At 41.6% G+C, this 23,803-nt stretch overlaps 1 protein-coding gene across 8 annotated transcripts in view; it reads right to left on the bottom strand.

Moving 5' to 3' along the window:
* Positions 1-23,803, bottom strand: part of git1 (G protein-coupled receptor kinase interacting ArfGAP 1) — a 184,119-nt gene that overhangs the window by 25,419 nt on the left and 134,897 nt on the right. For 4 of the 8 annotated variants that reach the window (XM_070857094.1, XM_070857093.1, XM_070857099.1 and 1 more), the window contains 5 exons: positions 20,553-20,650; positions 18,290-18,334; positions 10,942-11,053; positions 7,593-7,744; positions 3,581-3,733 (listed from right to left, as the gene is read on the bottom strand). In XM_070857094.1, coding sequence (XP_070713195.1) covers positions 3,581-3,733; positions 7,593-7,744; positions 10,942-11,053; positions 18,290-18,334; positions 20,553-20,650 — 560 coding nt within the window. The remainder of the gene's footprint in view (positions 1-3,580; positions 3,734-7,592; positions 7,745-10,941; positions 11,054-18,289; positions 18,335-20,552; positions 20,651-23,803) is intronic. The other 4 variants (XM_070857098.1, XM_070857097.1, XM_070857096.1 and 1 more) reach the window with 1 other exon arrangement.

Consider the following 23,803-nt stretch of genomic DNA (forward strand, 5'->3'; position numbering starts at 1 on the left):
TAGGCCATACGACTCCTCGAGCCTGCTCCGCCATTTAATACGATCATGGCTGATCCGATCATGGACTCGGGTCCACTTCCCTGCCCGCTCCCCATAACCCCTTATTCCCTTATCGGTTAAGAAACTGTCTATCTCTGTCCCAGACCCAACTTCCACAGCTCTCTGAGGCAGCGGATTCCAGAGATTTACAACCCTCAGAGAAGAAATTCCTCCTCATCTCAGTTTTAAATAGGCGGCCCTTATTCTAAGATTATGCCCCCTAGTTCTAGTCTCCCCCATCAGTAGAAACATCCTCTCTGCATCCATCTTGTCAACCCCCCCTCATAATTTTATATGTTTCGATAAGATCACCTCTCATTCTTTTGAATTCCAATAAGTAGAGGCCCAAACTACTCAACCATTCCTCATGAGTCAAGCCCCTCAACTCCGGAATCAACCTAGCGAACCTTCTCTGAACTGCCTCCAAAGCAAGTATATCCTTTCTTAAATATGGAAACCAAAACTGTACGCAGTATTCCAGGTGTGGCCTCACCAATACCCTGTATAACTGTAGCAAGACTTCCTGCTTTTACACTCCATCCCCTTTGCAATAAAGGCAAAGATTCCATTGGCCTTCCTGATCACGTGCTGTACCTGCATACTAACCTTTTCTGTTTCATGCACCAGGACCCCCAGGTCCCGCTGTACTGCAACACTTTGCAATTTTTCTCAATTTAAATAATAACTTGCTCATCTATTGTTTTCTGCCAAAGTGCATAACCTCACACTTTCCAACATTATACTCCACCTGCCAAATTTTTGCCCACTCACTTAACCTGTCTATATCCTTTTGCAGGTTTTTTGTGTCCTCCTCACACATTGCTTTTCCTCCCATCTTTGTATCATCAGCAAACCTGGCTACGTTACACTCGGTCCCTTCATCCAAGTCATTAATATAGATTGTAAATAGTTGGGGTCCCAGCACTGATCCCTGCGGCACCCCACTAGTCACTGATTGCCAGTCCGAGTTGATGAAGCCGGTGCTGCCCTGTAGATTAACAGAAGGCACACACTTCTGAGGAACCAGTTTCCAGAATTTTTCTGGAAAGGTCATCGACCTGAAACATTAATTCTGTTTCTCTCTCCACAGATGCTGCCTAACCTGCTGAGTATTTCCAGTATTTTCTGCTTCTATTTCAGATTTCCAACATCCGCAGTATTTCGATTTTGTCACGAATTTTTCTACCTGCTACAACTCCGTTACAGCCTCAGTTGGATTTTAGTTACAGCCTAAAGGCATAGCTCCAAACTGACTAAGACATGCTGCATATGGGTTGGAAAGTTGGCAGCAACACAAAACAAACCAAAAACTACAACAGTACAATGCCAATATTCCAGTGACTAATAGGCTGCAGTAATTCTGTTTTTGCCTTTGATGGCAAAGTTTTGAAGGAAAGTTTTCTTTCTTGTGATTAACTTTACCGGCGGTGAAGCTCTAATCTTGTGATTGAGAGTGCATTGATCCATTGTGGAAAGATCCTTGTTCACAGAATGGATTAATTAAGAAAAACAGTGACTGTTTCCTACTGATATTCGAGCATAACCCAGGAATGAAAGCTATCAAGTCATTAATTTTCATATTTCATATTCAAAGGCAATAATTAGATGAACGCTTTCTTTAATTTGATTTTGTAAGCTCGTCTGACAGCACCAGACTCTAATTGGTTACAATTTAAAATGTTCATAACTTAACGTGAGGAGGGCTGCCACAGCTGGAGAAGGCTCAACTTTGCTGGCCAAGTAATATCTGCTAAGTTTCACATTAAGCACTTCCCTTCAACATCAAACAGTGTGAAAGTTAAAGAACCAAAATGGAGCAAATGATGTCAACAGGAAGACATCCAAAGGGCTAGCAGCATGCACTGGCTTTAATTTTAACAGGCTCACATGCAAGTAGCTGATACGATCAGATGGCAACAAAACCAATGCACCTGGTATTAAAGGGGCATAGTAAAGAGCGAGCGAGGGGGGTGGGAGAAGGGGGGAAGGGGAGGGGGTGGACCGAGCGAGAGGAAGGGGGGGGGGGAGCGAGCGAGAGGAAGGGGGGGGAGCGAGCGAGAGGAAGGGGGGGAGCGAGCGAGAGGAAGGGGGGGAGCGAGCGAGAGGAAGGGGGGGAGCGAGCGAGAGGAAGGGGGGGAGCGAGCGAGAGGAAGGGGGGGAGCGAGCGAGAGGAAGGGGGGGAGCGAGCGAGAGAGAAAGCGAGAGAGAGAGAGAAGAGGAGGGAGAGGGGGAGAGAGCGAGAGACAGACAGACAGTGTGCACGCACAAGAAAGTCAAGCGAGAGGGGCGAAGGGAGAGCTGATAGGAGCAAGAATAATCTGCAGCTTATGTTCATGCACAAACGGCTTGGAGCATAGTTTTTCCTTTTGATCAACAACTCTGAAGTGGCCAGTGGTTTAAACACCAGCGGAGTGCACCGATTCAACTTTACCATGACCATTCACCGTATTCAGGGTGTGGATTTAAGAGCCAGCAGCATCCAGGTGCCCATGTATTGCTCAAGTTGGGCTTCAGAAGCTGAATGTATCTGGGGTGGAGGGATATGGGAATAGTGGGCTACATGCAGGCAGAGAGAGGCTGCTCCAGCCTCTAGGCTGGGGGAAGAGAACCAGAAGCAGCAGTTTCATGGAATTGATCTCATTTGCATGAACTTTGTACCAAATGCGGAGGAACAGTGTAATTGGAGGAAGCAGCTCAGACAGAGTAAGCTGGATGAAATAGAGGAGGACAGATTAAATTTAAGGCTGACAAGTGCTGCACACAGGATGGAAACATAACCAACACATACACACATTATTTTATGAATGATGTTGAAATAGCCAACGATGGAGTGGAAAGAGATTGATGAGTTTTAGTAGACGATGCTAAATATGTCTAACCAATGGAGCGCAGCAATTAACAAAGTCACTTAAATGCAAGTCAGACAAAGTCATGATCAAACTACAGTACTCTGGTCAGGCCACACCTTGAGTACTATGTGTCCAGTTCTGGTCGCCAAGAAACAAGGGAGACATTCAATATCTTGGAGAAGAAAGATCCACTAAAGGTGTTGCAGCTACAATCCTTTTCTCAGGATGGAAGCACTGGCAAGACTCCCAATACCCATGGTTAAAGGCTAGTTGGACAGAATTATTGAAGAAAAAATGCACTTTCAAAATTAATTTGAAATATCATTTTTGTGGAAATGAGACTTTGATGAAATGAAACCATCAAACTATCGTACATAAACTGATGAAGAATTATACAAAATATTAATTTATCAGTTCCTGATGCTGATCAACCTGCAATGCATTTGAATTTTCTGTTTTTACATAGTTTTATTTTTTAACTTTATTGTAAATGATCTGAAGGCAGTATTCCAAAAATTATTTGCCTTTCAATACACCCAAAAACAAAAAATGTAAAATCAAACTCTTGGCTGTTCAAATTTTAAAAAACAACATTAAAATAATTTTAAATCTTCTGTGGTATTTACTCTTAAAACATCAATAAAACGTAACCACTGATTTTGCTATGAGAATCCTCATTCACATTCACTCACCTGCATTTGAAGTCTGCGCAGTTCCTCACTAAGGTTGTTATTTACTTTCATTAGCTGCTGAACCTTGGCCTCAGATGCAGCCAAAGCTTTTTTCACCTCCAAATACTCCTGCAGTGTTATGGGGCCATCTGATAAGTCAGACGAATCCATGCTCTAAATATTAACAAATGTTGAAAAAAGAAAATTAACAGCCACAATACTCGAGCAACTTGGGGCTTTTAACATCACTAAAATAAGGCTGTAAAAATACCAAATTCATCGCTGAAGCAGCACATTGACAGGCAGGGAAATAACTTGTTCTTGGTCGCTTGCCTCCTCTTGTGTTGCTCCCCTGCCTTTCTTACTCCTCTTCTGTCCCCCTCCTAATTCATGGAGGCATGCTTCCTCCCCATTTCCACCCAACCACTTCATGGAGACACCTCTCAACACTTGATCAGCTATACAACAGTGCTTCCAAATGATTCTGTGGTGCTAGCTTTTTGGCAAATCCAAGGCCAGCTGTACAAATTCCTGACCCACAATACTATTTTCGGGGGGGGGGGGGGAAAGCTTCCCCTGATTTAATGGCAGACATGTGGTCCAGATTTAATAGCTTACAATCCAGATGTTGGCTGTGGCCCATCATTTGAGTAGCCCAGCAATAGAGGCAGAGGAGTAAGTGGAGTGAGGGCTAGCAGTGATCTTATTTTCACAGGTAACGCAGTACAGGTAGTCTCAATGAACACGTTATTCAGTTGTTATGTGTGGTGGTAAATTGTTGGACAGGTTTTTCTACAGTCACACATTTATGAATTTATTTAGCTGTAACTGCAGATACAGTCACCTTCCTATATTAAGCTCCATCTTCCCTCAGTGCCCCTCAAAAAGCATATTTCAATAATGCTTAGTTTAAATTTCTAGCACTTAGAAGCAGTTGCTCTTTGAGTTCTTTTCTTGTAAAAAAAAATATGTTCGCAAAGGGTCAACATCACTATTTGTGAAGCTTAGTGCAGTATTCAATACTTTGAGATTTAAAAAATTATTTCTTCCACATTTCCTCCTGCAGAGCTTGTTGGAGTCTTGAGGGTCAGATCGCACTCTCAAGCTGAGAAGCCAAAGTTCAAACTTATAAAGCCAAATTCCCATTGAAGATGGCATTATCAATCATGATCAAAGTAACAATATTACTTCAATAAGATCATGGAATCCACAATAAAACTACTGATAAACAAAATACAAGGTTTTGGTTTCTGTTACAGCAAGTTTTAATCATCTGCACAAACATTTTCGTGCCCTTCTGTGCATGCACGCAGTCGGACCCCACACCTTTTTGCTTAAAAGGCAGCACCCTCACTTAATTTCTGATTGTAATGCCCACTAATTGGTTTTTCCACAATGCTGAGCAGATTGATCTAGTGATGAAAGGTACTGTACAAAGCAACATGATATAATCATACTTGTGTTCGAAACAGAATTTTCTATAAATGATTTCATAGAAAGATTTGCATTTATATAGCGCCTTTCACAACCACCGCACGCCCCAAAGCGTTTTACAGCTAATTAAGTACTTTTGAAGTGCCGTCCCTGTTGCAATGTAGGAAACGAAGCAGGCAATTTGTGCACAGCAAGCTCCCACAAACAGCAATGTGATAATGACCAAATAATCTGTTTGTAATGTTGATTAAGGGATAAATATTGGCCAAGACATTGGAGAGAACTCCTCTGCTCTTCTTCAAAATAGTGACATGGAATCTTTTAATCCGAAAGACGGCATCTCAGACAGTGCAGCACTCCCTCAGTACTGCACTGGAGTGGCAGCCTAGTTTTTTGTGCCCCCGCCCCTCCTGTTAAATTAGCTCACACAGCTAGCAGATGAGCTCTCTCTTCTAAGTGATTAAGAATCAGAGAATTTGAGGTCAAGCCCGATTCAGCTCCGTGAACAAAAGCCTATAAAGCACAAAAATAATTTAAAAGCTGCTATTAATGTTTCCTCAAGGAAACAAAAATTATCCACAAGCAAGGCATAAATGTGTACATCTGTTACAGCTAAAATGCAATGAAAGCACCTAGGTGCCCTGACAAGTGGCTATTGTCTGAGGCAAGTGGTATTTCGCACCTGGCAACTGGAATATGCAATGCACCAAAACATTTCAATGGCGTATGTACAAAGCTCTTGTAACCATGCTCAAGATAGGAGCAATGAAAGGAAATACTGTTTTGCATCTGTTTCTTAATCTCTAACTTAGACCTTGGCTGCACACCAGACTACAAAAATGACACTTAAAAAAAAAACACAAGTGTGGTTAAGACCTAAACTACAGTCTTTTGTGACTGGCAAGCTTAATGGTATTTCCTGTCGTTCCACAAGATTTTTGACTCACAGCAGAAATATGTTGCAATATGCATGTACTTTTTATTGGACCAATTTAAAACTTGAAGTTTCCATCAACAGAAGATTTAAATTTGATCATGTACACCACAGCATAGTAAAAATAAATGCTGAAGCAGTGCTGAAAGCAACAACTCTTGTGCTATTGTTATGGGGTCTGATGGTGAAATGACCTTGGGTCTATAGGTTAATGTTTTGGTGGGGAGGGGAGGGTTAAAGGGAGTTAGAATTAGGAATAGAAATGGGTAGAATAAATGGGACTCACCTTTACATGCAACACAATCCAGATGAATGATTATTCTATGTTTTTACATGAAAATTAATTTGAAGTATCGGTTAATCTGGAAAACTGACCCACATTGGAAACTTCTGCTGCTTTGTTCAAAACTAGTCAACTGGAGACAAAAATTTACACTACCAGTACTCCGATTAACTTGCTTACTTGCCTTCACCAACAACACAAAGTACAGCAATTTCACAGAGGAATCTGCACCTCAACTGCTGTTACTGAATTTAACATAGAAGAGAATGTTTGATGGAAAACAATCTGCATTAGGTATGCTGTGATAGAAATTGCATTCTATACTAGGGGTGAAGGAATCCATTGCGGTTTTCTTTAGATACTCAAGATCCAAAGGTTTGAGCCAATATTCAGTTGAAAGCAGGTTGGTACAAATCACCGCACATACCAATTTTGAGTTATAAACAAGATATGAACTTAGTTCCAGCAGGTCTGATGTACAACTCCTCTAATCGCTTCAAATTTAGGATGTGTACCAACTACATTTGAGGAGAAAAAAACGCTTCCTACAATTTGAAAATGTAATGAATAAATTGTACAAAGATATGTACTAAATCTAACAGATATTTCAGGTCATGCATCAAAAGAATATAACTGAAGACTGAAAATTAAAAAATGACATGACCCCAACATTTTTAATTTATATCAACATAAAATCATTGAAGTTGCCAACATTTGACTTGAATATAAAAAAAAATGTTGAGATTGTGCGAACACTTTATAGGAAACTTAGCAAACCCAGTAATGTAGCAAAGAGATAATTATTGAGTCCACATAAAAGTTGATCACGAAAATATTTAATATTAGTGATAAAGAAATCAATTGATTATGAATCAATCAATCACTGATTGACATCCGGCCTCAGAACCCATAAATATGTCCCTAGTGGAACACAATAGTCATATTCATTTTACTATTCAACCTCCTTTGGTTTCCCCCTGACCATCCAATTCCAAGCATTTGTGTTACAAGATGGCATAGTGATGTAGGAGTTTCAATGAACTAATAGTGGAAGAACATAGGTTTGCACAGATTTCCAATAATGTGACTTTTTCTCAGCTGCGTCACCGAGACAAGAGGGAGTAAACATTGGAAGGCAAGTGACCTCAATAATCAGCTGCGTTAGCAAAGACATGCAAGCAGGTTTCCAGCTCACCCTTCTGAGAAGTGCCAAACATGGAAAGACACTGAGAACAGAAGTGACTTTAAAAATATGCTGCTTCTGCTGTTTGCAAGCAAGAAACAAACTAGATGTACGAAAAGCAATTTTTGAACTCGAGTCCTCCATTAATTTATCCGATTTAAAATCATGCAAGCTGCCAACTGGAGATCTCACTTCTCACCTTAGCTCGGTTGTTTCTGGACGAGGATGCGTTTCGGTGTAACTCAGCGTCTGTGTCCTCATCAGAAGCTACACTATCGTAATCATGCTGATCATCGCCAAAATCACTGTCGGGACGATCATTTTGGTTCCGTAGAAGATATTCAATATTTTCTGAATGAAAAGGAGGGAGCTTAGTTTGCCATTACAGCTCTATTTATTGTCCTCGTGTTTATGGGGTTAAGTTAATAATCACACACAGATGCATACATGAAAAGTTGACATTGCATTGTACTGCTGGAGGTGCTGAGCAGACACTTCCACAGGCAGAGTGGGAAAATCTGTCAGTCTGCCCACTCCAGTCATGTACCTCCGAGCAATCTATTATACACAGGCCCAGCAACACGTCAGCAACTCTCACATCTGGGGAATAGTTTTAGTGAATCTAAAATAGACACAGGATGCTAGGCAGATAGTTGCTAGCAGTCTTCTGAAAGAATCCAGGGAAATAACAGAGCAAGTATAGTTGTTTTAAAACAAAACGTTAGATACGCTAATGAGTGTATGTAAAGTTTTTTTTTCCATAATAGAAACCCTTTCTCCAATAAAGGGAGCAGACTACAAAATGATGGTGAATCATTTTAATTGTAAAACTATTTTGAACAGAAATTTTGTAAAAGTTCAAAAGAGAGAATGTTAGAAAAGAAGAAAGCTACATAAAAATCTTGAACAGGTAAATACTATTAAATCTTGACAACCATTGGCCAGTGTTAGTAATGCATAAAGCCCAATAAATCATCAGCAGCAGATTACACAAGTAATTAAAACTGCTCTGAGGTTCACATAATTAGTTGCAACATTTTTAATTGGGAAAAAAACATGAACGTTATTGCTTTACTTTCAAACTTTTTGAATCTCAATAATTTTCTCAATTCAAAATAGGTGGTGGACAGTTTATTTGAGAGTGCCTTGGAGGAAGAACTATTTTCAATTCAAGTACTTTCCCTCAGCACTTTAAAACATTTTAAAAAGAGAATTTCTCAATTTTCTTTAAAATTTGTTTTTGAGATGTGATAAGGTTGTATTTATTGCCCATTCCTAGTTGCCCCAAGGTGGTGGTGAGCCACCTTCTTGAACTGCTGCAGTCCTTGTGGCGATGGTGCTTCCACAATGCTGTTAGATAGATAATTCCAGGATTTTGTTCCAGCAGCAGTGAAGGAACAGTGATACCGATCCAAATTAGAATGGTGCGCAACTAGAGAGGAGCAAATTCCCGTGACATTGCTCTTGTTCTTCTCAGAGGTAGAGGTTGTGGCTGAAAGACAGGGTTATGAGGTGCTGCTGAAATAAGATGGAGAGGTGCCGCAGTGGATCCTGTAGATAGCACATATTCAAGCCACAATGAGTCAGTGGTGAAGGGTTGAATATTGAGTCTAATGGAAAGAGTGCCAGTCAAGCATACTACATTGTCCTGGGTGCTGTTGACCTTTCCGTATTGTTGCTGCATCTAGCTAGGTAAATGGATTCTATCACACTCCTGACTATTGACTTATGGAGAGGCTTTTGAGGACTAAGAGTACCTAGGCTTTGTCTTGCGGTGGTGCTGATATGCTGGTCCAGTTAAGCTTGGTAGTGTCACTGAAGGTCAGGTGGTGGTGGTTGAGTTTTTACCTATTGAGAATGATACACACTTCAAGTATATTGTCAGCCAGGGTGCCTGTGCAGATATTACAAATGGCTTCAGTAATCTTTGGCTTTGGGAGAGTTGGTCGGAGGGATAGGGAGGGAGAGTTGGTCAGAGGGATAGGGAGGGGGAGATGTGTGTGGGGTGGGAGGGGGAGATGTGTGTGGGGTGGGAGGGGGGGGCAGGCAGAAGATGTGTCTGGAAATCAGTTATTGTTCCCACTTTTGATCATTATCTGGAGTGGGCCGGCTGAATACACATGCAGAGATATCTAGATCTCCTCTCTCTCTCTCCACCTTTGAATAGCCTGCTGACACTCACTGCTTGAGGCAGCACCTTCATAAATAAGAGAAAGGAGGGATAGAATAAGGCAGGCTGTTCCAGATACCACTTTCTCCACTTGTGAAATATAAGATACAACCTACAGACATCAACAAGGATCAGTCTGGAACAGAATGGAATGCGCAGCCACATCTATGTTTGTAGATTTCTCAGGATCTGTGATTTTGTGTTAAGATGTACTGGTTGATATGTTCTCAATGTTGTTTGCTAAGCAATGGAGAATATCAGCCAGTAAACAATTTCAAACAAAACATATATAAACAAAATATCACGCAATGAGATAGGTCTCATAGATCATTGATGAGTGAGCTTGTGGAATAAAAATTGCTTCAACATGAAGTATTTCAAACTTTTTAAAATGCAGTCTTTTTTTTTTGCATGAAAATATGTTAATGGATTTCATGAATATCTCCCACTGATTACAATTTTTTTTGCCGCGTATTCAAAGACTCTCATATTTGCATTTCATTGTACACCACTGAGCTCCGAATCTCAGATGAATCACTGTGGAAAGGTACTATGTTGAGAAGGGAGTGAAAAGTCATCCTCAAGGTACTTATGCATGCCTGTGGGCATATAGCGTAAAGTGAGATTTTCAGTGGTCAAACAAAACATCATCTGTCCACTGTATTTGCCCTTTGAGTGGGGAGATCAAAAATGTGAGGGAATTAAATACCCTTAAAAAACAGTTTAAGTTTAGTATTAATATGCAAAATCAATGACTTTTAGACTCCCTAGTGTCTAATTAGTCTAAATATTTCTGAACTGTGCCATATTTGTATCCAAAGCTTACATTCGCTCTATTCGGCTGGGGTGCGAGGAGAATGTCACTATGTGACCACTAGGGGCTCAAGGGCTGCTTGTCCACTAATTTGGCAATACTTCTCCACATCACCCCTGAATGATATTCTGGAGATTGGAACTGAGCCACGTAGAGAGTGTGAATCAGTGTCTTACTGCACTACGATGCATTAGAACATCTGAAATGATTTTAAACCGGTTATGCTGTAAAAACAAATAATTTGAGTGAACAGTTCAAGACATTGGAATTGCAGCAGAAATACCGAACAAGCTACATCATTATTCCCAAACCTCTCGTTAAATACACTGGGTCACAGAAGATATTTTAAGCTGGCATCTTCACAAAAATGGAGAGGACAGAATCGAAAGGCCAAGTGCCACCATTAACGAGCTTAAACATGCCTATTTTTGTGTTGCATGGCTAATTATTGAGTGTGTAAAATCTCAGCTAATTAGTGACTAAGTCATTATACAGATATATAAACTTTGAAAGTTTAAAAAAGTTATATACATTGCTTTAAAAGTAAAAAAATAAGTTACTTACCTACTGGACTACCTAATGTCTTTCCATGCTGCCTTCTCTTTGCATCACTAAGAATGTCAATAATCAGGGTTGCAAACTCACGGGCATTAAACCTGGCAAGTTTTTGTCGTCCCTGAAAAGAATAATATTGTAGATTGAGAATTTATCAATGGTTAACTGTGACGCTTTGCAAGACTTGTAACAAGAGGTCTTCTTTGTTAAAAGTCCGTCGGCACGAACTGAAGACAGAGGCTTTCTTCTCTGCGAATGTTTTTCTCTTGTCCCTCGTCTGGCCGCAGTCTGCTGACCCACTTTCAAATAGTTTGTAAACCACACAGCCAAAGTAACCAATGATCACTGGGATCACTTGAACCCAGCTGGGGAAATATGCAAGGCGTGCCAGCAACTGAGCCAATCAAACGCCACTGAACTTTGAGATTTCAAAGCAGAACAAAAAATAATAAAAATTCGATAGAGACCACAGGGCCAGAACACGCCAAGGAATAAACTGTTCATTGTTAAAAATAGATCAGATTTTCCCTCATTTACAGTGCATAAGCATAAACATAGGAATGTGGGCTGAAAAGGGAACGCAGAGCCACTGTAATCCTCTACAGGTTTTGCTGACCTGCTGCTATTCATTATGTCAATGCAATTCAGATCAGAACAGTAACAGGACTGTATTTTTCCTTGTATCAAATTCTTTAAAAAAAAATGTGACCTCAGTTTTAAAACATCTTTGCAGACACTAGATGAAAACCATTCCCCACATTCTAATGCAGCGGCACTTCATTTTACACAGATGAGCTGCACTGAAGCATATGAGAAATAATACCCAGCATCTGGTAGGAACACTTTTTTAAATGCACATACAAAAAAAATGAGACACATACAGGCAAGTGGGAAAATATTGTTACCTTAATCAGTTTAAGCTGACAAAGCTGCCTGTAGTGTGGAATTAGGCAAGGCTGGTCAAATAGGTGCAGAGACCCTGAGAAACTTTTAAACTAACTCTAACTGAATGCATTCAAAATGTGCATGATTGACAAATAGAATAGCTGGAGTTAACCGATGCAGTGGGAATAATATTCTCACGCTGCACTTTTACTGCAGCTTCCAGGCTCAGACACATATGCAAAGTGCAATGTTAAGCTGACAGATCCAGGTTCTATTGCCAGTTCGCCTCACATTGATTTCAACAATGAGCCACTCTATGTGCGTGCTTGAACACGTGCTGGGCTCTGCACCCTGGCCAGCGAATGTTTACTATAGAGAGCACGGGCGGTAGTATCCATTTTCTCACACCATGAAAGCATTGAAAAGTAAGTGTATAAAGTGCCCAGGACCACCTGAAAATGTCTAAAATGTAGCTTTCAGTTATACTCATTCAGTGCAAACTCAAAATCGTAACTATCTTTTTATAGTGGGGTCACAATTGTCACCCTTGTGCATGCAGGAGTCAGTGGCCACCTGAGTCCCAAGCTGCACGACCACTCTCGGGTGATGAGCACCTGGAACCAATCTGTTTCATCAACAACTTGCATTTATAGGACATCTTTAACATGGAGAAACCTCCCAAGGTACTACACAGAGTCATAATCAGAAAAAAATAGATACCGAGCCTAAGGTGGAGACAATAGGGGAGGGTTGGTCAAGGTGGGTTCTTCTTGAAAAAGGCTGAGGGGTGACCTAATCGAGGTCTTTAAAATTATGAAAGGTTTTGATAGGGTGGAGAGAGAGAGAATATTTCCACTTGTGGGGAAGAGCATAACTAGAGCTCATCAATATAAGATAGTCGCCAAGAAATCCAATAGGGAATTCAGAAGAAACTTTTTTTACCCAAAGAGTGGTGAGAATGTGGAACTCGCTACCACAGGGAGGGGTTGAAGCGAATAATATAGATGTATTCAAAGGGAGGCTAGACAAGCATATGACAGAATATGACAGAGAAGGGGATAGAGGGTTATGCTGATAGATTTAGATGAGGAAAGATGGAAGGAGGTTCGAGTGGAGCAAGAACGCCAGCATGGACTGGTTGGGCCGAATGGCCTGTTTCTGTGCCATGTATAGTATGTAATGCTATGTAAGGAGGGTGGTTAAAGGAGTAAGGAGGGTGTAAAGGAGGAGAGGGAGGTAGAGAGGCAGAGGAGTTTAAGGAAGATAATTCAAGAATGTGGGGCCTATCCAGTTGAAGGCACAGCTACCAATGGTGAAGTTTACAAAGATAGTTTGAGCCGGGGGGGGTGGGGGATGCCATGGATAGATGATGATGGGATTTAAACATGAGTGCGCACATTTTATATGGTAGTGTTGGGGACTAGGAGCCAAAGTAAGTCAGGGTTGATGGGTAATTGGTGTTTGATATGATACAGGCAGCTGCCAGGAGAGCATTGGAATTGTCAGGAGATGACAAAGGCATGGCTGAGGGTTGCAGCAGCAGATAGGCTGAGATAGAGGCAAAGGCTCAAAGGCTTGTGACATTACAGAGATAAGGAAATCTACCATCCTTACCTGATCTGGCCGGTTTGTGATTCCAGTCCCACAGCTAAGTGGTTGACTCGCAAATGCCCTCTGAAATGCCCTCACAAGTTAACCAGTTGCATAAGGCAGCTCACCACCACCTTCGAGAACAATTAGGGATGGCCAATAAATGCCAGCCTGGTCAACGACGCCCACATCCCTTGAATTAATTTTTTTGAGAGATAGAAGTAGGTGGTCTTTATGACAGACAGGATTTGGGTCACAAGTGTATTATGGGATCAAATAGGATGCCAAGATTGCAAGCAGTCTGGGTCAGCCTGAGACAATGGCCAGGGACAGGGTTGGAATTGGTGGCAAAGGACCGGGATGTGCGATAGGAGGCTAAAGATGCTGGCTTTAGTCTTCCCCAAACTTAAATTGGGGAAATTGTGGTTCAGCCATGACTGGATTTCTGACAAGCAGTCTGACAACACAGACAGTGGAGGGTTGAGTCAGGTAATGGAGAGGTAAAACTGGGTGCTGTTAGTAATGGTGAGGGGGTGGAAGAGCAGCCTTTGCTGGAGATGATCTGGCTATGAACCATTGGAGGAGGATGGTGTGGTTGACCATATCGAAGACTGCTGAGAAGTTGGGAGGATGAGATGATAATGCACCACAGTCATCATTGCAGAGAATGTAGTTTGTGACTTTGGTTAGTGTTGATTCAATGCTGCGGCAGAGCCGGAAACTGATTGGAGAGATTCAAACATGGTACGGATTTGGGAAATGGCAGCACATTCAAAGACTAGAGGAAAGGATAGTGTGCAAGGACAGAGGGTTGTGGGCAGTTTTTTTTTTGAGGGGGTGATGACAGCAGTTTTGAAGTGGGGGGGGGGGGCGGGGGGTCAACCTAGTGAACTTTCTCTGAACAGCCTCCAATGCAAGTATATCCTTCCTTAAATACAGAGACCAAATCTGTACGTGGTACTTTAGGTATGGCCTACCAATACTCTGTACAGCTGTAGCAGGACTTATCTGCTTTTATACTCTATCCCCCTTGCAATAAAGGCCAACATTCCATTTGCCTTTCTGATTACTTGCTGTACCTGCATATAAATTTTTTGTGTTTCATGCACAAGGACACCTAGGGTCCCTCTGTACTGCAGCACTTTGCAATTTTTCTCCATTTAAATTATTTGCTTTTCTATTATTTTTGCCAAAGTGGATAACTGCACATTTTCCCACATTATACTCCATCTGGCAAATTTTTGCCCACTCACTTAGCCTGGAGTGTTAAATGCACAAAAAGTCTGCTTCCCTTGGATTTGATGGAGCAAAGATGAACAGCTGATAGAACTTTAGAAGGGGAAGATCCTGACTGACCATCCTCCATTGTCTGAGTAAATGAAACCCCAAGTGGACAATAGTTTGTATTTATAAAGTGTTCTTAATGTAGAAATATGCCCCAAGGAACTTCAGAGGTGTAATCTTACAAAAATTAGTGGAAAAACCATATAGCTCATATTTCCAAGAAGCTTTTAATGAAGTTTCTCATAAAAGAGGATGCCATTGATACCAACAGCAGTGGGAATTCAAGGTAAGACATGGATGTGGATAAGTAATTGGTTGAACAAAATAATTAGTGAGTAATTCCCAGGGTAATGTACATATTGAGTGAAGTGCACCAGGGATTGGAGCTGGAACTCCTGCTGCTCTTAAACTATATTAAATGTCTTGGATTCAGAAACCCAATGCAAACTGATTACATTGGCAGCTGATACTAAACTGAGGTGGAATTGGGGGGGGGGGGGGGGGAAGGAAAGAGAGAAGAGAAAGGCAATCAAGTCACAGCTGCCAAAAAGTGTTAGATAAAAATCTTCATATGAATAGATAACCATGAAATTAAACAGAAGTGCAAGGTACTAAACATTAGAAGAAAAAATGGTGTCAAAGTGTACAATGAATGATGCAAGAATAGCTAAAGATGAATAGAAGGGAATTTGGATGTGATGATGGATTCAGGTCTTGATAACATCAAATTGTTGAGGAGCAACAATAGAGTGAACGGATTATGTTGCTAGATGAGAACAGTACAAGTCAGGAACTGCACTGTGTCTTGGTCAGACTGCACCTTGATTCCGATGTTTAGTTTTGGTCACCAAGACACAAGTAAAACATTCCAAGCCATGGAAGTGCTGCAGAATCGGAGGTTAATCTCGGTGTCAAAGGAGACACTACTACAAGCTGGAATAAGAGATTAAAATATAAAGGATACCCTAAATGTGATGAAAAGACAATTTAGGACAAATCTCAGTAAGAACTTCAAGCAAAGAGTGATCAACGTTGGAGCAGTCTTTTGGGTCATGTTGGGGAGGTAAAAACTTCAAATTTATTCAAGATACAGTTAGAGGATGTGATCGGGAAAGGCAAATATAAAAAAAACAATTCTGGACGGATGAGTCAAAATGAGTTTAATGTTCTCCCTCAATTGTACCTTACAGCATTTGTAAACAGTCAGTCACCAATCTGGAATACTGAACATTCTAAAACTACAATTAAACAAACAGATGGGTATTAAAAGGACTCGAGGTCTGTTTCTGCTTTTCTCTCTCCTGTATCTAATTTGTCTGACAGACGTCACTAGTTCAAGTAGATGGGCTGAGGTTGCTAATTACAGAAAACTGAATTTGAAATTTCAGTCCGTCTCCAACAGTATTTGTATTGGTGCGACTAATTAAAAACTATCTTCAGTAATAACAATCAGCTGATTTCTTTTAAAAATTCAACAAAAACAGCACTTGCAGCTGCTTTTATTTTCAGAGCAGCTTCTAGTTTATTATTTTTAGAACAGTATTTGATTATTAAAAGTTACGACTTTGGGGAAAATCATTTTTGTAGTCATAAGATTCTAGAAAAAGATACGTGTATTTTGAAAGCTATAAAGGTCATTCAATACTCCCAAGGATTGAAGAAAAAATGAAACATTAAACCTAAATATATTGAAAGCATAAACCGTAAAGCTGAAAGCAGAACATTAAAGATTTATAAAAATAACTTGTTTTTCTAAAGCAGTGATTTACGACTTTCATTTTGAAAATAGTTATAAACAGGATATACGAAAGCCATAGCATTTGTTGTATGTCACTTCAATGTTTATCCCTATAATACATTGCACCTTCAAACATTCCAGAAATCATTTACTGGGAGTTATCTGTAAGTGTTTAACCTTCACTAACGTTTTACTTGGAGAAAAGGGACGTTTTGGATGCAACGTAGCCAACTACCGAAATGATGAACAGAAATAAATGACATAGTTTGCTGTCAGTAAAAATATACTGAAGTACACAAACAGGGCAGCTACAGCATATCCTCCTCAGGCCCCTTCAACACCAATCCCTCACTCCAACAGTTAGCTCGCCAGTTGGTTATTATTTACCTCCTCAAAAGCTGCCGCTGCCAATCTCAGGGCCACTACTACCTCTCCCACCCAAAGATAATCAGTTCCAATAATTGCTGTGAAGTTGTTTGCTGCAGAGACATTGTACTCCCAATAGCTGGATGAGATAGTGATTTGGATAGAAAAAACACTTAAAATTTTCCCTAACTTCCTACCTGTACTCTTATATTCTCCTTTCCTGAAAGCAGCAACTCATGCTGATGTAGTGCACCAGAACCAGAACGGTAACCATCTACCCTTCACGAGTGAGTATCAAGCAGGCCAGTTTGCTCAGGGAAGTTTGTGCGGAACTGGATTGCGGCATCAGTGTGCAACGAAAAGCAGAGTGGAAAAATAAACTGGCTTTCAGCCCAGCCTTCATCTTCCCTCACTTGGTTCATTGAAGTTGTAATCCCTCTACTACATTTCCAGCTGAGATCATACAACTTAGTAAAGACTGGGCATCAAACCTGGGATCATCTTGATCTGAAGCTATCTTAGATTTCACAGATAAACGGGTCTGTTACTATTCTGTTATCTGCTGGACCTTTCTGTACTAAAAGTGGTTGCTGCACTTGCTTACATAAGTGACTGAAATTCAAAAATAATCCATCATATGTGAACTACTTCATAATATTTGAGACATGACGCTATAGAAGTGGATGTCTTTCTTTATCTTCCTTGCTAGCACATGCACCAATGACAAAATTATGGAGTGGTCATTAAGGTGGAGTCACTTCAAAAGGGGATTTTAAATGAAAGGTGATGACAGCCATGGTGGATAATAGATTTTACGCCAAATCCCCATCCCACGCACCAAAACAATACATTTAGGAAATAAACTCTGGTATTAGAGTCAAGTTTTCTCCCTCATCCTCTTTCCTCATTTCCCTCCCCTCCCACAAATCAACAAGAACAGAATGTGTTAAAAACAGGACGTTAAACTTATTAGAAACTTAGAGCAACAAAACATAACAATCAGACTCCATTTTGCAACACAGGATGGCACAATACGGAGCTATTTTGAGGTTTTAACCACTCAACCTCTAGCTTCTACTGGAATCTATTTGCACTGAAGCAGAATGCAAACATGGCCTTGCACACTTGTTGGATTTATCTTTCTCTTGAGGATTAGGTCGCTCATATTTTGTTTTAAGCGTTCCTGAGCCAAGCTTCTATTTTTTTTTGAAGGCTAATCAAGTTCAAACATCAGCATATTTTTGCAATTATGTGGCAACTGAAGTGACAAGACCCCATGGTTTGCATTTTTGTGGGAAAGACAAGCAGTCGATTCTCAGAATTGTTTGAAACTTTTGTATTTTGCTGCAGTATGTCTGAAGAAACACAAAGGTCAAACACACCTTAATTTCTCATGGTCTGCTTCCGGTTAAGAATTCAGCAGCAATACACTTACGGCAGATATCAAACGAAAGCAATATAACTTGCAAAGTAAGTTAATATTAAAAAACGTACCAAATCTGGAGAACAGCTAAAAATGACACCTTCCCAGCACACAAACTTTTCATAGTCAAGTAGATAAATGAAATGGAAAAAACAAAATTAAGATTTTGAGCTATGTAATGGACAGTTTTGGCTATCCTACTGAAAGTGCTTTGATATTCAACAGAAACATTTGGAACATTATTTTTTGGTTGTAAACGACTGTAAAAGGCCATAAACAACTGCAACTTGTGACCGTTGATTGCCAATTTGTAATATGGACCTGCAAAGACAATGTGTTGTCAGGAAATGTTGGGTACCACTATCTCACTTCCTCCGAGAAAGACGAATAAGGGCAAAGGGGCTCAACCAAGTTTGGCGACATCAAGATAAAACAGTCTGAAGCAATCTTGTTCGGGTGAGCTAGTGGCCCCAGCTTGCTGTAACATATAGCTTTGCACCCGTGATTCTGAACACAGGAATATCCCAGTCTCAGACTGGACTGTCAGGAGGAGGGCTCAAGCAAAGATAACCAGAATCAACAAGTGCTCACTCTCACGCATCTTCCTAATGATTAGTTTCACTAACAGTATGCTGCGGGAAGGAAAAACAAACAAAACTTCAAAGAAACGCAGCCCCGTCAAATATTTGAGAATGGTGAATAGGCTAATGTCTCTCTTTTCTCCTTTACAAAACATTCATTCTTCCCAGTTATGTACACACAATGGGCCCAAGTTTCGAGCCGCGCCTAGAACGGCGCAGCCCCGACCTGGACGCCCGTTTTTCGCGCCGCAAAGTGCGCCTAAAAAAAACCTCTGTGTTCACCTCCCTGCAGGTCCTCTGGCCCTCGGCGCAGCGCAGCAGGAGTTGTAGGGGGCGGAGCCAGGTCCCTGCGCTGAAAACAGTGCCGGGACCTCTGCACATGCGCGCTACAGTGGGTGCGCAAGTGCAGTAGCTCCAGGCGCCCGAAACTGTGTGGGAGGGGCCCGAAGCACGCAGCCCCTAGCCCTGGCCGAATGGCCTCACTGGGGCTGCGTGAATAAGGCTCCTCCCACGGCCAGTTCCTGCTTCCTCCCGACCCGCCTCCGGACCGGACCTGACACCGACTCCCCCCGCCCCGGACCGGACCCGACTCCCGCTCCCTTCCCCCTCCCTCCCCCCACCCCACCCGACTGGACCCGACCCGACTCCCGCTCCCCCGCCTGGACCTGACACGACTCGACTCCCGCTTCCCGCCTCCGGACCAGACTGGATCCGACCTGACCTCCCTCCCTCCCTCCCTCCCTTCCCCCGACTCGAACCGAACCGACCTCCCTCCCACCACACCCCGACCCAACGCCACCTACCTGTAAATCTGGTGCTGGGGACGGGCCCTGCCCGAAGTCTCGGGCCCGGCCCGTTCAGCCTCCCTCACCCTTCTCCTTTCCCCCCCCCCCAATCTCCTTTTCCCCCCCCACCCCAATCTCCTTCCCCCTCCTTCCCCCCCATCTCCTATCCCCCCTTTATCCCCATCCCTCCCACTCTCCCTCTACCCCCCTCTCCTCGCTGTCAGAAACACAGACACTGACAAACAGAGAATGAGAGACACGCACAGACAGACAGAGAGATAGAGACACTAACACACTGGGGGGGGGCATCCCAGCGCGCTGTTGGAGGGCTCCCGGTGCTGCGCTGCAGAGGGTAAGTAGAAAATGTTTTATTTATTGATTTAAAAAAATGTTTTATTAATTTTTTTTGATTGATTTATTGGTTGATTTATTGATGTATTTATCATTTATTATTGGTGATGGCTCTTTATTTGTAAAACTGAAGTGTTTAATGTTTGTAAACTTCCCTTTAAACACCCCCCCCCCTCCATTCCCTACGCTTGATTTGTAACCTACGCCTGATTTTCTAAAGTGTAGACAAGGTTTTTTCGAGCGTACAAAAATCTTCACTTACTCCATTCTAAGTTAGTTTGGAGTAAGTTTTCACTGACGAAACTTTGAAATCAGGCTTAAGTGGCCGGACACGCCCCCTTTTGAAAAAAAAATTCTGTTCCAAAGTGAAACTGTTCTAACTGACTAGAACTGGAGCAAACTAAATGACGAGAATTCCGATTTCTAAGATACTCCGTTCTACACCAGTTGTTCCTAAAAATCAGGAGCAAATCATGTGGAAACTTGGGGCCAATATATTATGGCCAATATTTATATATAAATATGTACACATATATACCTTTACACACATCCATTATTTTAGACATGGTAACACAAGCAGAAACATATTTAAAGGACACTCTTGTATTCTAACATACCTGGTTCCGAGTTGCAGAATATTCTGGATTGACTGGAAGAAAGGGCACAGCACTGCGCTCAGTCACTAACGTGCTATGGTTCTGGGTGGCCAGCCACACTGCAAATACAGCAAGATAATAGTATTAATGAGCATGAAATTGTTCATTGAGTAATAACATTTGTCAAGCTCCTGTGAACAATGTGGATTTCTTTTGTACAAATAAACTTGCCAGGGAAGAAGTTAACCAGCCAATTCATGCTTCTACTGCCATACACCAAGTTATTCTGAACACTATGGCCCGACTGTGGGGATCATTTCTATTTCGGGACTGGACAGGTTAGATGCAGGAAGAATGTTCCCGATGTTGGGGAAGTCCAGAACCAGAGGTCACAGTCTAAGGATAAGGGGTAAGCCATTTAGGACTGAGATGAGGAGAAACTTCTTCACTGAGAGTGGTGAACCTGTGGAATTCTCTACCACAGAAAGTTGTTGAGGCCAGTTCGTTAGATATATTCAAAAGGAAGTTACGGCTAAAGGGATCAAGGGGTTATGGAGAGAAAGCAGGAATGAAGTTACATGATCAGCCATGATCATATTGAATGGTGGTGCAGGCTCGAAGGGCCGAATGGCCTGCTCCTGCACCTATTTTCTATATTTCTATTTCAGCATATTGGGCTGGATTTTCGGTTTTCTCCGTTTTTGGACAAAAACATAAGGGGAATTGTGAAAATTACCACCCAATTAGTGCTCGTGATCAATTGCCTAACTTTCGGCACTTAGGGTCTGCGCCAGGGTAGCAGCGGAAAGGGAGGCGTTGCACTATGATTTGGGGCGCAAAAATGGGATCCTCGGCAACTTTAGTGCAGGGCCTAGAGCACTCCGAGAGAGGCCTTGGGAGGGGGGGGGGGGGGGGGGGGGAAATTCAACAAACATTTCCAACACCCTCACCTGACAAATCGCTGCAAAACTATAAAAACATAAAAAACGTTAACTTTCCTTTTTTTCCATTTTTCCAACTTAGCGCTGCTGGCAGGGCTGGACCGCCATGTTTTTCCTGGCGGTCTTCTGGGCGCGGTGTGTGGATCGGGTGAATGCCGAAACTCGGCCAGTAAAGCAATCAGAGTTGTTACACCCCGGCACAGCTTCCAAGCGCCGCCGCAAAAACCGAGCCGAGGATCACGACCGGGCGAAAAACAGCTGGAACACCCCGTTTTTCGCCGCAGAGGGTCAAAACGCGGCGAGAACCCAGTCGCAAACCACCCGAAAATACAGCGCAACTTAAGTTCAAATCTAAAACTGTGCTATTTCCCCCTCCCTTAAAGGTGTTACCATGGAACAAGAGCCGTTTCTGGTTAATAGGATCCAAACTAAAAGCACAAACACTATTTAACTACAGCCAGCAGTACTAGATTAGTCCCAGAATTTGATGTGCTCAGTATGGGATTGTGCAAGTTATGACTGATTTAAATCAATAGGTTAATAAATGCAATTATCTAAAAAGGCCCAGAATACAGACTCCCAGGGTTACATTTACACTTGTTCTGATTATATTACTAAGCCTACTAGTAGAACATTCAAAAAAACACAAATTACAGGAGGCCATTAATAAGCTTGCAGAATGGGCATATGCTAAACATGTATCAAACCTTGGTTAGAACACACTTGAGTACTGTGTACACTTCTGTAATTTGTTGCAGTCCTCCTCAGTATTGACTATCGGCCCCAATTTGGTATCATCCGCAAATTTAGAAATTGTGTTTTTTTGAATGTTCTACCAGTGGGCTTAGTAATATAAAAGGATATTATAAAAAGGATATATAGAGGCACCAGAAAAAGTGGAGAAAAGATTTACAAGGATGATATCAGAAATGCAAAGGTATTCATATTGGGAAAGAATGAACAGGCTGGATCTCTTTTCTTTTGGAAAAAAAGCTGAGGAGTGAGCTAATAGAGGTCTTTAAAATTCTGAAAGGTTTTGATAGAGTGGATACAGAGAGAATGTTTCCACTTGTGGGGAAGAGCTTAACTAGAGCCCACCAAGAAATCCAATAGGTAATTCAGAAGAAAATTCTTTACCCAAAGAGTGGTGAGAATGTGGAACTTGCTACCACAGGAAGTGATTGAAGTGAATAGTATAGATATATTTAAGGGGAGGCTAGACAAGCATATGAGGGAGAAGGGAATAGAGGGTTATGCTGATAGAGTTTGATGAGGAAAGACAGGAGGAGGCTAGAATGGAGCATAAACACCGGCATGGACTAGTTGGGCCAAATGGCCTGTGTCGTATATCCTATGTAATCCTATGTAAGTGATTCGGTGAAGGGGAAAGAAGTGTGTGGATATACTGATCAGGGACCCTGCGGTCAAAGCATTCAGATCCCTCCAGCATTTTTAGCATCCTCTAGTGGCTAAAAATGTGCAATGCGTTGAGTCAATTTACTCCACATTTATTATAATTGGGACTTGAAGAATATTCTCTGTAGATAGTGGGCCATGAAATTACCAGCCTGGTAATTTGTCTTCGCTGCAGTAATTGGAGATTTATAGCAGGTGCTTACAGCAGCCCGAGCTGAATCTCTCACTTTGCAGACCAGTTATCAAAAGGTGGCAGTAATGTTAATTTTCTGTGAATCTATTCATAATTCGTAATGTAAGATAGCCAAATCAGAAATGCCGACATATCGGTGCAGGCTCGAAGGGCCGAATGGCCTACTCCTGCACCTATTTTCTATGTTTCGATCTGTCTTTTCATAAAAAGTCAATCCCAGAACAGTAATCTAAAACTGTGATTTCCCCTCCTTTAATTTCCCTGCGTCTGAATGCAAAACCTTGTTTATAAAACTGTAAAGATCCACTATATGCCACAGGTGAAAAGTACTGCGAACTACCTGAAAATGAGAAATGTAAAGACATTGCATGGATATGATTTGATATTCTTTCAGGCGTACTTTTCTCACACTTTAAGTTGATGCAGTGCCACTAGAATATAAACTTTTATTTTGATTAGAATCATATAATCTTATAAAACAGGAGGTTGTACATTTGGCCCATCCTGCCTGTGCCAGCTCTCTGAAAGAGTTATCTATCTCGGCACATTCCCTAACCTTTAGAAATGTTTCCTTTCCAAATATTTGTCCACTTTCCTTTTCATGCTGTGGAAGCTGCTTCTACTACTGTATCTGGTCCTAACAATGTATAAAAATGTTTCTCCTAATCTCTCCCTTCATTCTTTTGGTGATGACTTTAAATTTATACACTCTAGTTACTTCC

This window comes from Pristiophorus japonicus, chromosome 16 (assembly GCF_044704955.1).
Source record: "Pristiophorus japonicus isolate sPriJap1 chromosome 16, sPriJap1.hap1, whole genome shotgun sequence".
In the NCBI taxonomy this organism is placed as follows: Eukaryota; Metazoa; Chordata; class Chondrichthyes; family Pristiophoridae; genus Pristiophorus; species Pristiophorus japonicus.